The sequence below is a fragment of the Rhinolophus ferrumequinum genome, chromosome 3, assembly GCF_004115265.2.
Source record: "Rhinolophus ferrumequinum isolate MPI-CBG mRhiFer1 chromosome 3, mRhiFer1_v1.p, whole genome shotgun sequence".
Taxonomy (NCBI): Eukaryota; Metazoa; Chordata; class Mammalia; order Chiroptera; family Rhinolophidae; genus Rhinolophus; species Rhinolophus ferrumequinum.
The window spans coordinates 68025226-68040804 of record NC_046286.1 but is presented as its reverse complement, the minus strand read 5'-3'; the positions used below and the strand labels follow the sequence as shown (position 1 = coordinate 68040804).

The 15579-nt window shown below is 37.2% G+C and overlaps 1 protein-coding gene across 2 annotated transcripts in view; it reads left to right on the top strand.

The window, feature by feature from the left end:
* Positions 1–15579, top strand: part of ROS1 (ROS proto-oncogene 1, receptor tyrosine kinase) — a 96501-nt gene that overhangs the window by 79374 nt on the left and 1548 nt on the right. For both annotated transcript variants that reach the window (XM_033102665.1, XM_033102664.1), the window contains exons 40-43: positions 296–393; positions 644–847; positions 1840–1974; positions 7667–7830. In XM_033102665.1, coding sequence (XP_032958556.1) covers positions 296–393; positions 644–847; positions 1840–1974; positions 7667–7830 — 601 coding nt within the window. The remainder of the gene's footprint in view (positions 1–295; positions 394–643; positions 848–1839; positions 1975–7666; positions 7831–15579) is intronic.

Below are 15579 nucleotides of genomic sequence, written 5' to 3'. Positions count from 1 at the left end.
TCTGTCTGAACCAATACCCTGAGGTCATTCCAACAAAGATCCCCTATTGCCTCGGCTTGCTAAATATATAGTCTTGTTTATGTATATTTGGGTAGAAAGCATATAAATTTAGTTTCTTTCCTCTTTGCTTCAATTCTTGTAACCATAACTAAAAATTCCTTCAAAACATCATATGCATGTGTGTACATGCATATATACGTATCCATTTATATGGCTATGTGTGTGCGTGTGTGTATGCGTTTGTATTTTGTGCAAATTGGAAAAGTGCCTATAATTTTTCTTCCATTTCTTACAGTTTCATGGTCCTTTACTCACCTTGCTTGACCTTGTAGACCTGTGTGTAGATATTTCGAAAGGTTGTGTCTACTTGGGGCAGCTGCACTTCATTCACAGGTACAGTGAATATCCTAGATACAAGGTTCTGAAGGATATTGGCAAAATAATATCTGTAGTTTGAGTGAAAAATACAAGAAAATTAAATATTTTCATTCCTTCAAAATAGCAATAATTTCTGTAAAAAGAATCTCTCTTCTCTCCAGACCTACTAGTGTTACTTGTCTGATCTCTGGAACTTTATTATTATTATTATTATTATTATTATTATTATTATTATTATTATTATTAAATAGAGCTTCTGCCATAGGGATCTGGCAGCTCGGAATTGCCTTGTCTCTGTGAAAGACTATAGCAGTTCATCACGGACAGTGAAGATTGGGGACTTTGGACTTGCGAGGGACATCTACAAAAATGATTACTATAGAAAGAGAGGAGAAGGCCTGCTCCCTGTTCGGTGGATGGCTCCAGAAAGCTTGGTAGATGGAATCTTCACTACGCAGTCTGATGTATGGTGAGCTTAACAGGACAGAAAAATGTGGGAACGACCATCCAATGTCATGTAATCTTGTTTTTTTATGTGATAAAACAGAAGACCAGAGAGGTTGTGATTTGCCTTAAACTAAAGTGAAAGTTGATGGCTAAGGTGGGATGATTCCTGGATCTCAGCAGTTTACATACCTCATTCCAATCAGTTGAGATCCTTTATCTTACTAGTGTATGTGAAATAGCTACATATACTTCAGGTATTTTATTACTCTCCTAAAATGTAGAGGCTATGACTAAAAAGAATTGATACCTATGAATTAATGTCTAACTGTGTGTCCAAAGGCCCACTATTTGGAGATGTCATTAATTTATAGAGTAGACTTGAAATCATGAATCTTGAAAAGATTAGGACATTGTAGAGATTTGGACAGCTCTTTATTATTTGAATAGGGCTCCTCAATTTTGCTTGTTGACCGCTAACTTTTGATTAGAGTTGCTCAAAATGTAAAGATTTGTTCAATAACGTTTAAGCTGAACTGGCTCTAGGCAAAATTAGGGGCGAGATAAAATTAGTCCTCAGTGCTGCCAGTTTTTATTTGTGCCTTCCCTGTCTACATTTACTAGCACTCTAACTCAGGAAAAACTAAAAAGCTGAAATGTTTCCTTGCTGACCCCTAAGTGTATCTGCAGGTTGACACTATCAAAGCCTTAGACGATTTAGGTTCAGCCAGGGAGGAAGAGCAAAGTGTGTGTGTGTGTGTGTGTGTGTGTGTGTGTGTGTGTGTGTGCCCACTAAACCTCCCTGTCACCTTTGAAGTGTTGCTTAGTACGCAGTTGCTTGTTCTACTTTTTCTTGGGGTCAACTTGCTTTTAAGTTTCCCATTTGCCTTTTATGGGGCCAATAATATCGATCACAAAGTAAACCCCCATAGCCCCAGGAATATTAGGTGGGGGAAACTACAGTAAACATGATGTTTATCATAAGTATAACTAAAGCAAACTCTCTAATATCATTAGGTCTTTTGGAATTCTGATTTGGGAGATTTTAACTCTTGGTCATCAGCCTTATCCAGCTCATTCCAACCTTGATGTTTTAAACTATGTGCAAACAGGAGGGAGACTGGAGCCACCGAGAAATTGTCCTGATGCTCTGTAAGTTAATTATGTTAACATAAGGACCCCAAAAACTAAACCATGTGCACATGCAATTGGTATGGTATTTTAAAATAATAAATGGAATTTATATATTTGTATATCCTACATAAAATACAAATTGATTGTCACACTTAATTTACTAAATATGTAATGGTTCCATATATATATATATATAATTTCAGAAACAAAACTGGAAGAGTAGAATATATTTATACTCCTGGTTAAGTTTATTCTAATAAATTTAAAAGCTCTTTGTGTGTGTGTGTGTGTATGTGTGTGTGTGTGTGTGTGTGTGTGTGTTATTTTATTTTGGAAGACCTGATTTGACTAATATCTTAATCTGCAAATTAAAATATTCTGTTAAGTAGGAATATAGTGTTTAAAAGTTGGATTTCAGTTGTTGATACAGCTAATATAGCTAATATTGTGATATAGTTCTAAAAACAATATAGGTTGTTATCTGTTTATGAACTTAACATGAAGTGACTAAGTATTAGTGACTCTATCAAACTGATCCTAGTCACTATTAAATTCTAATAAATTTGTGATTCTCAAAAATTACGTGGTTTTGATCTCTTTTAAAAAGAAAAGCAAGCCAAGTTATTTTGCTGAGTATTAATCTACCTTTCTGTGAAGAACCTCAGCAGAAATTCTAGGTCCTGAAACGTTTTCCAAGAGGTGTTTTACCCAAGAAGTTTCTAAAAGAACATACAAGCAACAAGTATAAACTCCTTTGTTATGTGCATGATACCATGCTAAGGATTGTATGGTATACAGAGCTGTTTAAACCAGGGCCATGGCTCTTCAGCATCTCAGAATGTATTTTGAAAGAAAAGACACACACATGGAGCAGCTGGATAACAAGCCAACATGTAATAAAGTGCTAAACTGTGTGGTACAGACAAGTGCAAAAGGAATTAGCAGTATGCGGATACGCACCATGGTTGTGCTGCCTTGACTATGCTGTGTTATTTAGAGGACTATTCAGACTGGAGCCAAAAGATGATTAAGAACTGGGCACCTTGGTTGGGTGTTCTACTGGTGAATGTTTTTGTATTATTTAAATCTTCCAGCTAGAAAAAAATTTGAATCACTTCTTGTTTGTGATTTAGCTTTTATAGTCTCTGGGATATTTACAGGGAGGTTTTATATATATATATATATATATATATATATATATATATATATACACACACACATATATATATATACACACATATATATATGTTTATATATGTATATGTGTGTGTGTGTATATATATATATATATATATGACATACACATACCTGAATAAGTTTGGTGACAGTGCCTAAAAATATTATTCAAATATTTTGGAGGTGATGGAAAAACTTCTGTAAGTTAAGGATAAGAAATTATACAAAATTTGAAAACCTTTGATGTAGGGCTTGAGGGGAAAACCCCAACATACCTAAGTGTGAAATACATTTTTATTAAATAATTAGCAAACTAATCACTATTTTGCATCTCTATAATTTTATCTTGAATAATTATTCAGTTGGCTATATTATTGCTCTAATTTTATAAAAATATAGTTTCCATGAAACCAAAGTTTTCTATTGTTGGTTTTGAAGTTCATTTGAACATCAGTAATTAAAAAGTAAACAAAATTTCCATCCCTCCCTCCAAGTGCTGTATGACTCTCAGAGTCCCAGGAGGGGTTAACTCATTGCCAACCAAGAAAACAAGCTGTGCTAGGAAATGGAGCTCTGAGCCATGCCATTCAATCTGGCCACAGCCTTAAGTTGTCATGATAAAGATTAACTACTCTCCTTAGAGAACAGAGGGAACTGGTTTTTATTTGAAGCAGTTCTCTGAGATCACAGGCCCAGCTTAGAGGATTGAAAGTCTGCACTGAGCCATGCTTCACCTTCTATTCACTGCTTAAATTCTCAGCACCTGGATGCACTCTGGGTCAGGTGAGCCCATAGGTGGATACACTGTGCTCAGCTATTAATGGAATGCGGGAGTTCAGAGCATTCCTCCCTTCTTTCCATAGCCTGGGATGCGTGGTGCAAAATCCAGTGCTCAGTAGTCTCTTCGGCTTTCAGTTTGCACAACAACCACACCGCTCCTGAGAAGCAATGGGATCAAAGGGCAATCTACTTCAAGTGAGAGCTCTTTGGGGTTCTCTGACAGATGTAGTGAAAACTGGAATGACTGGAAAGTCTCTCAAATGGAGGGAGCAACAATGGGAGGAAATGAGGTTCACCATCTTATTTTTACCCCTTAAACATATGTGCATCTAGATGCCAAGTGAGTCTCTCCAGGATTGGCATAATACGTAAGGAAGTTTAAAATCTGTACTTTATACGCTTTGTTTAAATACCTGTAGAAACTCACCTCCTTAATTCTGAAAGAAGCCGTGGAGTTTTCATCTGTTGAATGTTAATTGCTTTATGAATTCAAGGACTTTACTCAGAGACACTAATAATGAACATGATTAATGAATCTCACGTTATTTTGGAAAAAAAAGGCAAAGGGGCGTAAAGCGTTGGCATGGTGATTGAAGGAATTTGAACCTGAACATTTAGCTACATGAGATGTTTCAAGTATCATGAGTGTGTATCTGTTTAGAGCTGGAAGAACCAGCCCAGGTAAATTTTGACAAAAGTGAAATATCTGTAAGTTTATTTAGAGTAATATGCTTGAATATGTGTAACTGTAAGTTTTCGCAAGTATCTAATGCATTATATTGAATTATGACAAGTGCATATTTGTACAGAAAGAACCCTATGCCAAAGGAATAGCTAATTTACCTTAAAGTTATTAGGATTTTTTAGGATTAAATTCTTAAAAGCTTCTTCATTTTATTCCACTGCCAGCTTAATGCCTTTTTTTAAAAAGATTTTATTGGGGAAGGGGAACAGGACTCCACTGGGGAACAGTGTCCACCCCCAGGCCTCTTCTCCAAGTCAAGTTGCTGTCCCTTCAGTCCCAGCTGTGGAGGGTACAGCTCAGCTCCAGATCCAGTTGCCACTTCTAGTTGCAGGGGGCACAGCCCACCATCCCTTGTGGGAGTCGAACCAGCAACCTTGTGGTTGAGAGCCCACTGGCCTATGTGGGAATCGAACCGGCAGCCCTTGGAGTCAGGAGCGTGGAGTTCCAACTGCCTGAGCCACCCGGCCAGGCCCTTAATGCCTTTTAAGAACCCAAGTTGTACTCTTTACTTTTAAATGATTGTTGCTTTATTGATGTAGTGCCTATATTCTTAATCTAGGGCAATTTATGCTCTCATTTGTCCCTGGATGGTTAGATAGAAAGGTTTTCTTACTACCGGGTCATATGTTTTTGCCATCAGAAAATTAAGAATAATAATTAGACTCAAATTAAGCCTCTGTAGATGAAAAAAATAGGAATATTAGCTTAAACAAATTACATAGATTAAGCAAGAGGTTGAACTTTTAGTGGGCAGTGTGAAGAAGTGAGGTGTAGGGTGGCTACGTGGCAACTAAAGATGGCTTCTCTCTCCTCCCTCCCTCTCTCTCCTCCTCCCCCTCCTCCCTACCTTTCTTCATTCTAGTTTTTTCTTTCTCTCCTTCTAAATAATCTCCATTAAGTGTCTTAAAATCCTTTGCAGAATGAGGCAGGTTATAAATAAACAAAATAAGTAAAAATTTCATAATTGAAATACGACAAGTCTTGAGAGAGCCTATCTATTCTCTGGCAATATCTTTGAATCATAGCTTTTTTTTTCTAGAAAGGATATGCTTCCTGTGGAGAATTATACTTTACTTTCTCCTTTCACCTCCTAAGACAATGCTTAATCATCAAGATTCTACTTTAACTACTACTTAAAATGTTTAACAATTTAATGTTTAATTTCAAATCTAATCATCATTCATTGGGATCTTTGTATCATTCCTGAGTCTAAATGTCACAGGTTATAAAAAATAAATTTAAAATATTAGATTCTTAGCTACAATTTTAATTTTTTAAAAATAGAGCCAAATTTGGTACTCTATATCTAGAATGTAATTTCCTTGTTATATATATGAAAAGTCATTAGACCAATACTGGAAAATAGGCCAATATCAGGTTTCCCTATAGTATTCTCATATTGAATACTGGTAAATCTGACTGAGGCGTTTGTGAAAAAATAAAAGAGAGAAGTGGAATTTGCATGCCACATTATAGTGGAATAAAGATTATAATTTCTAAAATAAATACTAGATACATATTTTAAATACAATACCCATAGTGATTCCTGGATCATTGTCACCTAGTGATTGAATATATTCTTGCTCTAGCTCCATTGCCTTTATCTAAGTCCAAACCACCATTCTCTCTCACCTAGTCTTCTTTAACAACTTCATTGCTTCCTCAACTTGCCCCTCTACAATACATTCTCCACCTATATCAGCTAGAATAATTCTTTAAAAACATGAAGATCGTGCCTGCTTAAATACTTTCAGCAGCTTCCCATTGTAGTGTCATAAAATCCAGCTCCTAGCCTGGTCTACGAGCCCTGCGTGATCTCGCCTTCCTCCTCTGACCTCATGTCTTATACTCTCCCTCTCAATGACTGCTCTTCAGCCACATTGGCTTTCTCTCAGGTTCTAAAATGTGCCAAGCTCTTTCCAAATTTAGAAATGTACACATGCTTTTCCCTCTTCTAGTGTGTTCCTTGACTCGCATCCCCACCCTACTCCCATGACTAGCATCTTATTTTCCCACAAGGTTCTTTGACTTAAATGTGTCCTCCACAGAGGGGCCTTCTGTGAACAACTTACCAAAAATGTTCCATCTTTATGAGATTTCACATTTGTCTTCTTTAGCACTTTTTTAGAACTTACAATTTGCAATTGTAAATTTATCTGTTGATGTACTATTACTAATATTTTAAAATACTTCCCAATTTATGTTTTTTTATCAGCTTCTCTCTCCCTGCCCCTCCATTTGCCTTATAGCTCCAGAAAAATAACAAGAGAGAGCAGGTACTTGACCTTTTTAGTAAATCAGTAGACTTGAAAACCAAGTCTGGAGGAGAGAAAGTTATCTAGCCTCTAGTTCCTTGTTAGTGTATTAAATGCCAACTTTGAGTGACTAGGACCTACAATTCTATATAAGGATGACTTAATTTTTAAAAGAGGAAGTGAATAGAAACCCCACTCCTTCTAAGCCCTGGAGAAGTGGAAGAAGAAGAGACCTTGACAGACAGAGGCAGGAGGGTGATGATCTTGTTGATCTAGGTCCTGCACCCTCCGCTGCAGGCTTCAGTCATATTAAGTGTGGGCAATGTCAAGGGCATGGAGCAATTGCCCACCCCTCCATGTGTGGGAGGATGGCAAGGAGATCACTGAATAGGGAATCCCCACATCGCCATGGAGACCCAGTATCATGAAGAAGGTAGACTGGCATGTCAAGACAGAGAGCATGTGTCTTGAACTTTTGAGCCTCCTTTGTTTCCCAAATGGTGTGAACGTTTTGTTGCAAGTTAGAGATTAGGCCAAGGAGCAGCCTGTGAGCATGCAGCAGAAACAGGAATGGGTTTCCCGGGCCTTGTCAGCAGATACAGGATGGGGTGCAGTCTCAGAGAGGGCTATGGCTAGGGAGAGAAAAGGGAAGACCAGTTCAGTGGAGAAAAGGTAAAGAGATCCAGACTGCAATGGTTGCCTAATGATATCCAATCACCACTTATTATGCTTTCGTGTCTCCCCACATATCCAGGTGGAATTTAATGACCCAGTGCTGGGCCCAAGAACCTGACCAAAGACCTACTTTCCATAAAATTCAAGACCAGCTTCAGTTATTCAAAAGTATTTCCTTGACTAGTATTTCTCAATGCACAGAAGCAGCAAACCCCAGTGCAGTCATAAATGAAGGCTTTGAAGGTAAGTTTGATTCTTCATTAAAATTTTCTGGTTTACTCTCCAGTGTGAACTGAGCAACGTTTAAATGGGTTATATACAGAAGACGTTTTACAAGGGTAAGAATAATAATATACTGACACCATCCTTGTAATAGTTAAGAGTTTATTGTAATCTTCTTTGAAAATAATTTTGATCTGTGTACTAACTTAAAAAAAAAAAAGAATAATAGTATGTCCCCTGGGTTTATAATCTCAGATAGTAAGGAGGAGAATTAACGTGCTAGATGATACTCATATTGTCATGAGGTCTGTTCTCTTGCTCCACCCCTCACACCAGTTTGGACCTCAAGTGCAGAGTTAATTATAGACTCTTAGTTTATGGTCCATTATTATCATTGGTCTATGCAGGGCTTCTCTTTTATTTTGTTTGTTTATTTATTCCCTTTATCTCCATCTTTCTCTCTTGTTCTACTTTCTCCCTTCCCCTGCCAGGCAAACATTCTAATGTTTTTAATGTGTATCTTTTTATTTGTATGTCTTCCTACAAGATGTACATTGTATGTACAGATGCTGTTGTGTTATGCAGTGATTCTTTCTTTTTTCATTAAGCACTATGTTCTTAAGAGTCATCCATGTCGCTATGTGTACATCTAACCCATCTAACCTGTTGCTTCTAACTGCTGAACATTTTTGCTATGATGGTTGTAATGGGTGAGATCTTGCTACAGTCTAGTCTGGTTGCACAACTTTAGTATTTTTAGTAAATAAGAGAATAATCTTCATAGGCCAATCTACTGTGATGGACAGATTAAGACTTGTAGTTCTATAAAGAATATGAAACAGAATTAAAACACAGTAGTCACTTAATTCATTTCCAAAATCAAATTTACAATACATTTACCTGATTGGCTACAGAGAAATGAATTTTAAAATGATCCTTTCTGGCTGCTTTAGAAGTCCTTCCTGTTATTAGACATTCACAAGACCCTTTGTTTTGTTTTTGTTTTTTAAATGCAAGAACTTAGAAATAAACCTGGTGAGATGGATTAAGACTCAGAATCACTCAGAAATTAGGCCTCTTGGTCTTTGCAGTGATTGGCTGATGGTTGTGTGTGGTCATTTCTCTACTGTAGCCCACGGTGAGACCTTCACCTTGAGTGATGCACTTGACTAATAGCAGGGAAAAATAAGAAGCCCAAGGATAAATATCTGCTTGCCTTGTTTGCAGTGCTTCTGACTACATATTTGGAATAACTTTGGATCCATGGCCTGAATGGAGATGAGACTCGGATCATGTGACTTCTTTAACATAAATAGCTAAGTGACAAATTGGAAAGGGCTCTGTTTTCCTTGAGCACACATCATAATCCTCCTCAGATAAGCCTTGTTAATGGTCTCACATTGGCTCCACCTGCCTTCTAGTCATGGAAGTGAGCTGATTCTGCTAAGAGTGCCAAGCGCCAAGCCCTTAGGAGTTATACCTGCTACTGCAACCCCGCAGGATAAGGGAAAACAAACCTGTAAGCCATTCTAGATACAATCAAGTCTTTCTCATTTTCTAAATATTTAATTAATGCAATTCTCTAAATGAAATTTTGTTAAAAAATGTTTTCAATTATTTCAACAGGTAGCTATTGACTTTTGTCCAAGACATAGTATTAAGCGCCTGAATTTAATGTGTTCCACTGGGCTGCTTTAAAGAAAAAAATAGAGTCGAGGATATATTTTTACCCTTGAGAAACTAAAGTCAGTTTCTTTAATTTTGTATGTAAGGTTTAATAGTGAGCTCTGCTTCTACTGGTGATTTTTAAAGTTGTCCTTATCATAAGACTCTGTCCCTAGCCACAGGAAAGGTAGATGTCACCACTTCACTATTGAGTAACACTGTTTTGCTCAAGCCATTCAAGTCTGCTCTTGTTTGGCCTGGTTCTTATTTTCATAACCTGATGTATGGAAACTTTAGAGGAACCACAATCTGGGGTGCTTTGCCAATATGTAAAATGAAATCTTTTGTTCCTAACAGAGATTAATTTAACAGTAACTGGGTTGAGTTGAACGTGTACAAATTTCAAAGGTAACCAGAATTGGTTTTGCTTACCTGGCATTGAAAGCATGTGTTTCTTACTAACTCACTGCTCTTATCTCTAGAAAGCCATACTTAACTGATATGACTCTAATTCAGATTTGTTTGTGAATATGATCTTGTAGATCTTATGAAATTAAGCACAGTCATTATTTAAATGTTTAAAAAACGTTTTTGTGTTATCTTGTATCAACCATAAAAGTGATTCCTGATTCCTTTCTGATTTTCCATCTAACTTTTTCAGTAATTAATATCAGTAACAGTCTTGCTATATTATTTATAACTGTATCTGAAGATCTTTATTATAAAATAATTTGTATTTGTTGTTTAAAAAACAGAAAATTATGTTAGCAGAATAAAAATAAAAGTCTCCTGTTTCTTCCCTATGCTCACTTTCTAGAGCTAGCCATAATGTGCAATTTGGTTACATGCTTCTAGGTGTTTTACATGTATATGCCATTTACAGAAATGGTCATTTGCATACCTTTGTATACATACTGGCTGGATTTAGAGATAAAATTGAAGTAATCTAGAGGAATGAGTGGATTGTAGATTCTTTGGTCAGTTTTCCACTATTTTTTTCCTTACAAATGAGCTTATGTTTAAAGATTTGGTGAGCAGATGATTTTATACTATATCTTCTGTCACAGGCTACAAGGCATTCCATGTTGCCATTGAAAGGGAATCCGTGTGCTGTTTGAGTCCAGAGGAAGGATGCTGAATAAATACTGTGTAATACCATGTTTCCCCAAAAATAAGACCTAGCCGGACAATCAGTTCTAATGCATCTTTTGGAGCAAAAATTAGTATAAGACCTGGTATTATATTATATTATTTTACATTAATTATATTATATTGTATTATATTATACCCAATCTTATGTTATATTATAGAAGACCCGGTCTTATAGTATAGTAAAATAAGACCAGGTCTTATATTAATTTTTGTTCCAAAAGACACATTAGAGCTGTTTGTCTGGCTAGGTCTTATTTTTAGGGAAACACAGTAGAGGGAGAGTCAATGAAAGCCACATTAACTTCTAAGCAGAATTGTGCAGGGAGGTGAGAAAAAATAGTATTTCAGGATAGAAGGAGCAGTATGTAGAAAGGCAGGGAGTAATAGAGAGTGGAGTGTGCACAGAACTGCATGTAGTTTATCATCAATGTCGGGGAAAATGGCAAGTGATGAAATTGGAGAGAGAGTGGTTACACTAGTCAGGTAAGAAATGAAAATTGATGAGAGCTGAGTTAATGAATGGTAACAGGTATAGAGAGAAAGAAATTAAGCCCAGAGTTACCACAGAGGTAGGTGCTGCAGGATGTGGCATCTAATTGGGTGAAGAAGAGTGAGGAGATAATGGTGAATCCCAATCATTTGAGAAGCTAGGGGGAAAGTAGAGCTCCTTCCAGAGATGGGGCAATAAGAGGAGGAATAGCCTTGCCCATGTTTGATTTTAGCATGGTGGGTTCAGGATGCGTAGAGAATCCCAGTATTCAATTGAAAGGTCTGTCCTGTAAATATATGAATAGGTAATTGAATTCAAGGGTATAGATGAAATCATTGAGTTAGACTGTATAGAATAAGAAGAGAAGTGAACAGTGGCTGGCACCAGAGGACAGCCAGTATAGGAGGGAATGACAAAGAAATACGGCCGGCATAGAGAGGAGGAGCCAGAAAGGAAAGAGAAAAGCCTTAAGAGAGTATTGTCATGGAAACCCAAAGGAGAAAGTGATCAAATGCTGCAGAAGAAGAGTTCCAAAGGGATGCAAGGGTTTTACAGTTGACTTGTATTCTATATTTAAATTTAGTTCTTTGCTCATAGAATCCTTTCCTTCTAATATGTGCAGACATTTTATTAAATATCACAGAGACTACCATAATGGGTGTTAGAGGGCCTGAGAGCTGAGCTTTGCCTTAGTCTCTACTAGAAGTCTCCATAAACCCTTGAGAAAATCTTTTACCATGTTGCATTACCTAGTTCATCTATGAGGCTAAGTAACAAACGATGGTCACAGTAAATACACAGAACAAGACTCTTTTTGTAAATGGCTTTTAATTGCAATCATGGTTAATTTTATTTTAGCACTTTTTCCTGTGCCACTCCCTGGGCTGTGTAGGTAAGCTCATTAAATCCTCACAATAGCCCTATGAAGTGGATAGTTTTATTATCACATTCTCCAGATGAGAAGCCTGAAGTTCAGCAACTTGCCCATGGTCATACTGGTGTTGGAGTTTGGCTCTATTCTAAAGCTTGTGCTCTCAGCCTTCACAGCGGCATGGGTGGGGTAAGAAAACTGCCAGCATACTCTCCCCAATTCGTTATCAGTCGTGTGCTGCACAGCTAGGTATAGTGAAAAAACATTACTCATGGCCCATTAGAAAAGTTACACCAATTTGTCCTAGTTATATCAAATGTATTTAGGTGCCAAGTTTTGGCAGACTGAATTAAAAGTCTAAATAGTGTTCAAAAACATGGACAAGCAGACATAGATATGCAGAATAATGATACAGGAAGAGTTTAACAGGGAATATAACCACATTTTGATGATTTAGATAGAAACAAGCAATTCTGTGCCATGACAGACATGTAATTTTAGTAAAAGGGAAATTCTCATTCTGTTACTTACAATGAATGTAATTTCTGAAGTTAAGGAATAGTAAGAGATATGGAAATCACTAAAAATTTTGATAATTGAGATGTGACTGAACCAAAGTGGCAGAGAAGAGAGAAGAAATAGAATGAAAGGTACGATCTGCATATTTGAAAAGGATGCAAGTCATGAAACAGTCCCTTCAAGGGAAGCCTAAACTTAATTACCCTTTTAATAAAAGAGAATGTGTTTAATAATAGTTGGCTGCTTTGTAGACCTGCGGGCATGTTTAGCAAAAGTAGTGAAGTGTCTGTCTTCACTGTTATTGTTGGAGCTGTATAAGAAGATGAGAAAGCTACGGGAAGGGCTTTTTTGAAAAAAATAATAATAAAGGGCGTTAGAATTGCAGAGAGCAATAATCCCGTGTCTATCCCATGGTCCTACTGACCTAATGGGGTGGAGAGGGAATAGAGAAGGAAGATTAGTAACATATCTGGGCATCTAGTAAAAATATCCCAGTGACTTCATCCAAACATTTGTGTAAACATCACCTCATCAGTCCCAGAGAGTTCCACAGGAAACAAATCTAAATGCTCCTCTGCTGTTCTAAACATAGCCAGTCAGCCGGCATATGTCTCGTCTGTTAATACCCTGTCTTACTTGGAAGTCTTTATTTTAATATTTCCCTCTTAAAGAGAGGGTTGCTGAGTGCGTGCTGCCATTGTTCAGAATCTCTGATTTAAGGCCTGACCTGCAGGCTTTCTATTCAGTAGTTTTTAAACAAAAACAAACACCCCCCCCCCCGCCCCATCTCTTTATGCAATAAAAAGATGTACTAATTGCTGAAAGTTTGCCAGGGTCAAGTTACTAAATATTGCTCTAAGTACCATGAACCAATGAAACAGTTAGATAATGATTTTTCTTTGACATACAGTGCCAGAATTTTTTTAAAAAAAGCATTTATTTGCCTCATATAAAAGTTCTTTTTCAAATAACTCAACAACAGGCCAAAAAAATTAAAATCCTGTTTCATTAGAAAGTTTCCCAATACGCTATTTAATGGGATAAAAATATGGCAGTGAAGCAGCGGTAACATGAATAATTAGACCTATATCATAGGTTTAAGTATTTGTTGAAATTTTAAACTTTTCTTTACCCTAATTTCTTTAAGCCCTTTAGGAACAGCCTAATTTCCTCAATAATCTGGGCCACTGGACTATTTAAAGTTAAATATCTTATTTCTTCCTTTCACTTTTTGATATTTTCTATCGCTCTTATCATACATAGTGAATTATTCTTATGAGTTTCTCAATGGCTATTAGTACATATTGATAATAATCATAACATTTAAATCCTTCCGCAGATATTCACCACTTAGGCACTAACCAAACATGGCATCTGATAAAGTCATTTCTATGGGGGAAATATTTTACAACACTGTCCGACTAGTCATGTGGTTTGAAATGTGCTATAATAATGTTTGAACAATGAAGACGAACATGAAATGATGCCAAAGAACTTGTGAGCCTGCAGCTTGGCCATCCTGTTTGTCCGTGGGACAGTGGGTAGGCGCGGGTGTATGCTAAAGAAATGAGCTCCTAATAATACAGAGTAGAGATAGCAGTTCATGTTCTTCTAATAAGATAAGCTTTGTATCAGGGTTGGAACTTGGTAAATAGGTAGATCCATTAAATTCCACTGGGAAAAATAGGTACAATGATGCTTCCCTTAGTCCTTTGAAATTATTTCATTTTCCCCCTATTTCAATTGAAATTCATTCCAAACAAACCCAACCTGGGTATAGATCAAGCTGAGTGCCGAGGTGGGCAGCCCCGTCGGTGTCACCCACACCATTGGATATTCTCAGGCTGGAAGGATGAGGAGGAAAAAGGGAAAGACCATAATCTATCTACTGAAATATTTCTGATTTTTCAAATATATTTTATGGAAGGATAGTAATATTTCTGATCATAATTTTTTTATCCATGTACTAATACCCCAAGATTGGAAAATATAGATAAAAAACAATTCCCACAATGTACCTTTGTGTATTCATCTTACATTGTATTGTGTATTTCTCTTTTTGATTACCTAGAAGTTTTTGAAATATTTCAGAAGTTCTGCTATTAGGTTTCAACAAGGATTCTTATACTTTTGTATGTAAGGAAGTTAGCCTTGAAGTAGGGAACGACAAAATAATATGAGCATAATGGTGTGGAAGGTAATTACCCTCTGGCTGCCCATTTTTCTGCTGCCAGCCCGATGCCATACGCACGTGTGTCTGAGTCTGGGCTGCTCCTGGACTCCTGTAGGGCACACTGCCCACCCACGTGGGTCCTCCTCACACAACACAGCAACTCCACCTTCCCCTTGAGGGTGAATGTTTGTGAAGACACAGGCTCAAGCCAGACAATCTAGATTCAAATTCCATCTGTGTGACCTTTGGCAAATTATATCACCCCTCTGTGCCTCAATTTCATCATCTGTTAAATGAGGATAATACTTAAGGATAATGCTTAATCCCGGGGGTGCCAAAAAAATGTATACAAGTGGACACTTTGGTCACCGTTGCTCAAGCAGTAGTTTATGGTAATCAAAAGTGTCTGGATGCTGATGGTAACCACTTTGAGCACCTCTTGTAATTGCAGAAGTCAAACGTGACTTGTGTTCATCTTTTATTATAGGTATATATTGAATATTACAATTTTAATACAGTTTTCCTTTCTTAAAATGTGTATCCATTGTTTTGGCACCCTCTGTAGAAGAATGGGTTAATATATGCATATAGCTTAGAATAGTGCCTGACTCATAGTAAGTACTCTGTAAGTGTTAACAACAATTATTATTACATTTCATGTCATTTTCCTTCTACCTCAGTCTTACCATCAATACTTGCCAGGCCTGTGTCCATTCCCTATCAGCCTTTGGAGGTCATAAGCAAGCTAGTTTTAAATTTGCCAATTAGTGTTAATGGTTTCATATGCTACTTGTCCCAGGGGGATGGCTGAGGAGGGCCAGCCACCTTGGATGCCTAGCGGTCCCTCAATTCAATCAGCATGCTCTCGCCTCGGGATTCCACTTCTTACTGTTCCCTCCC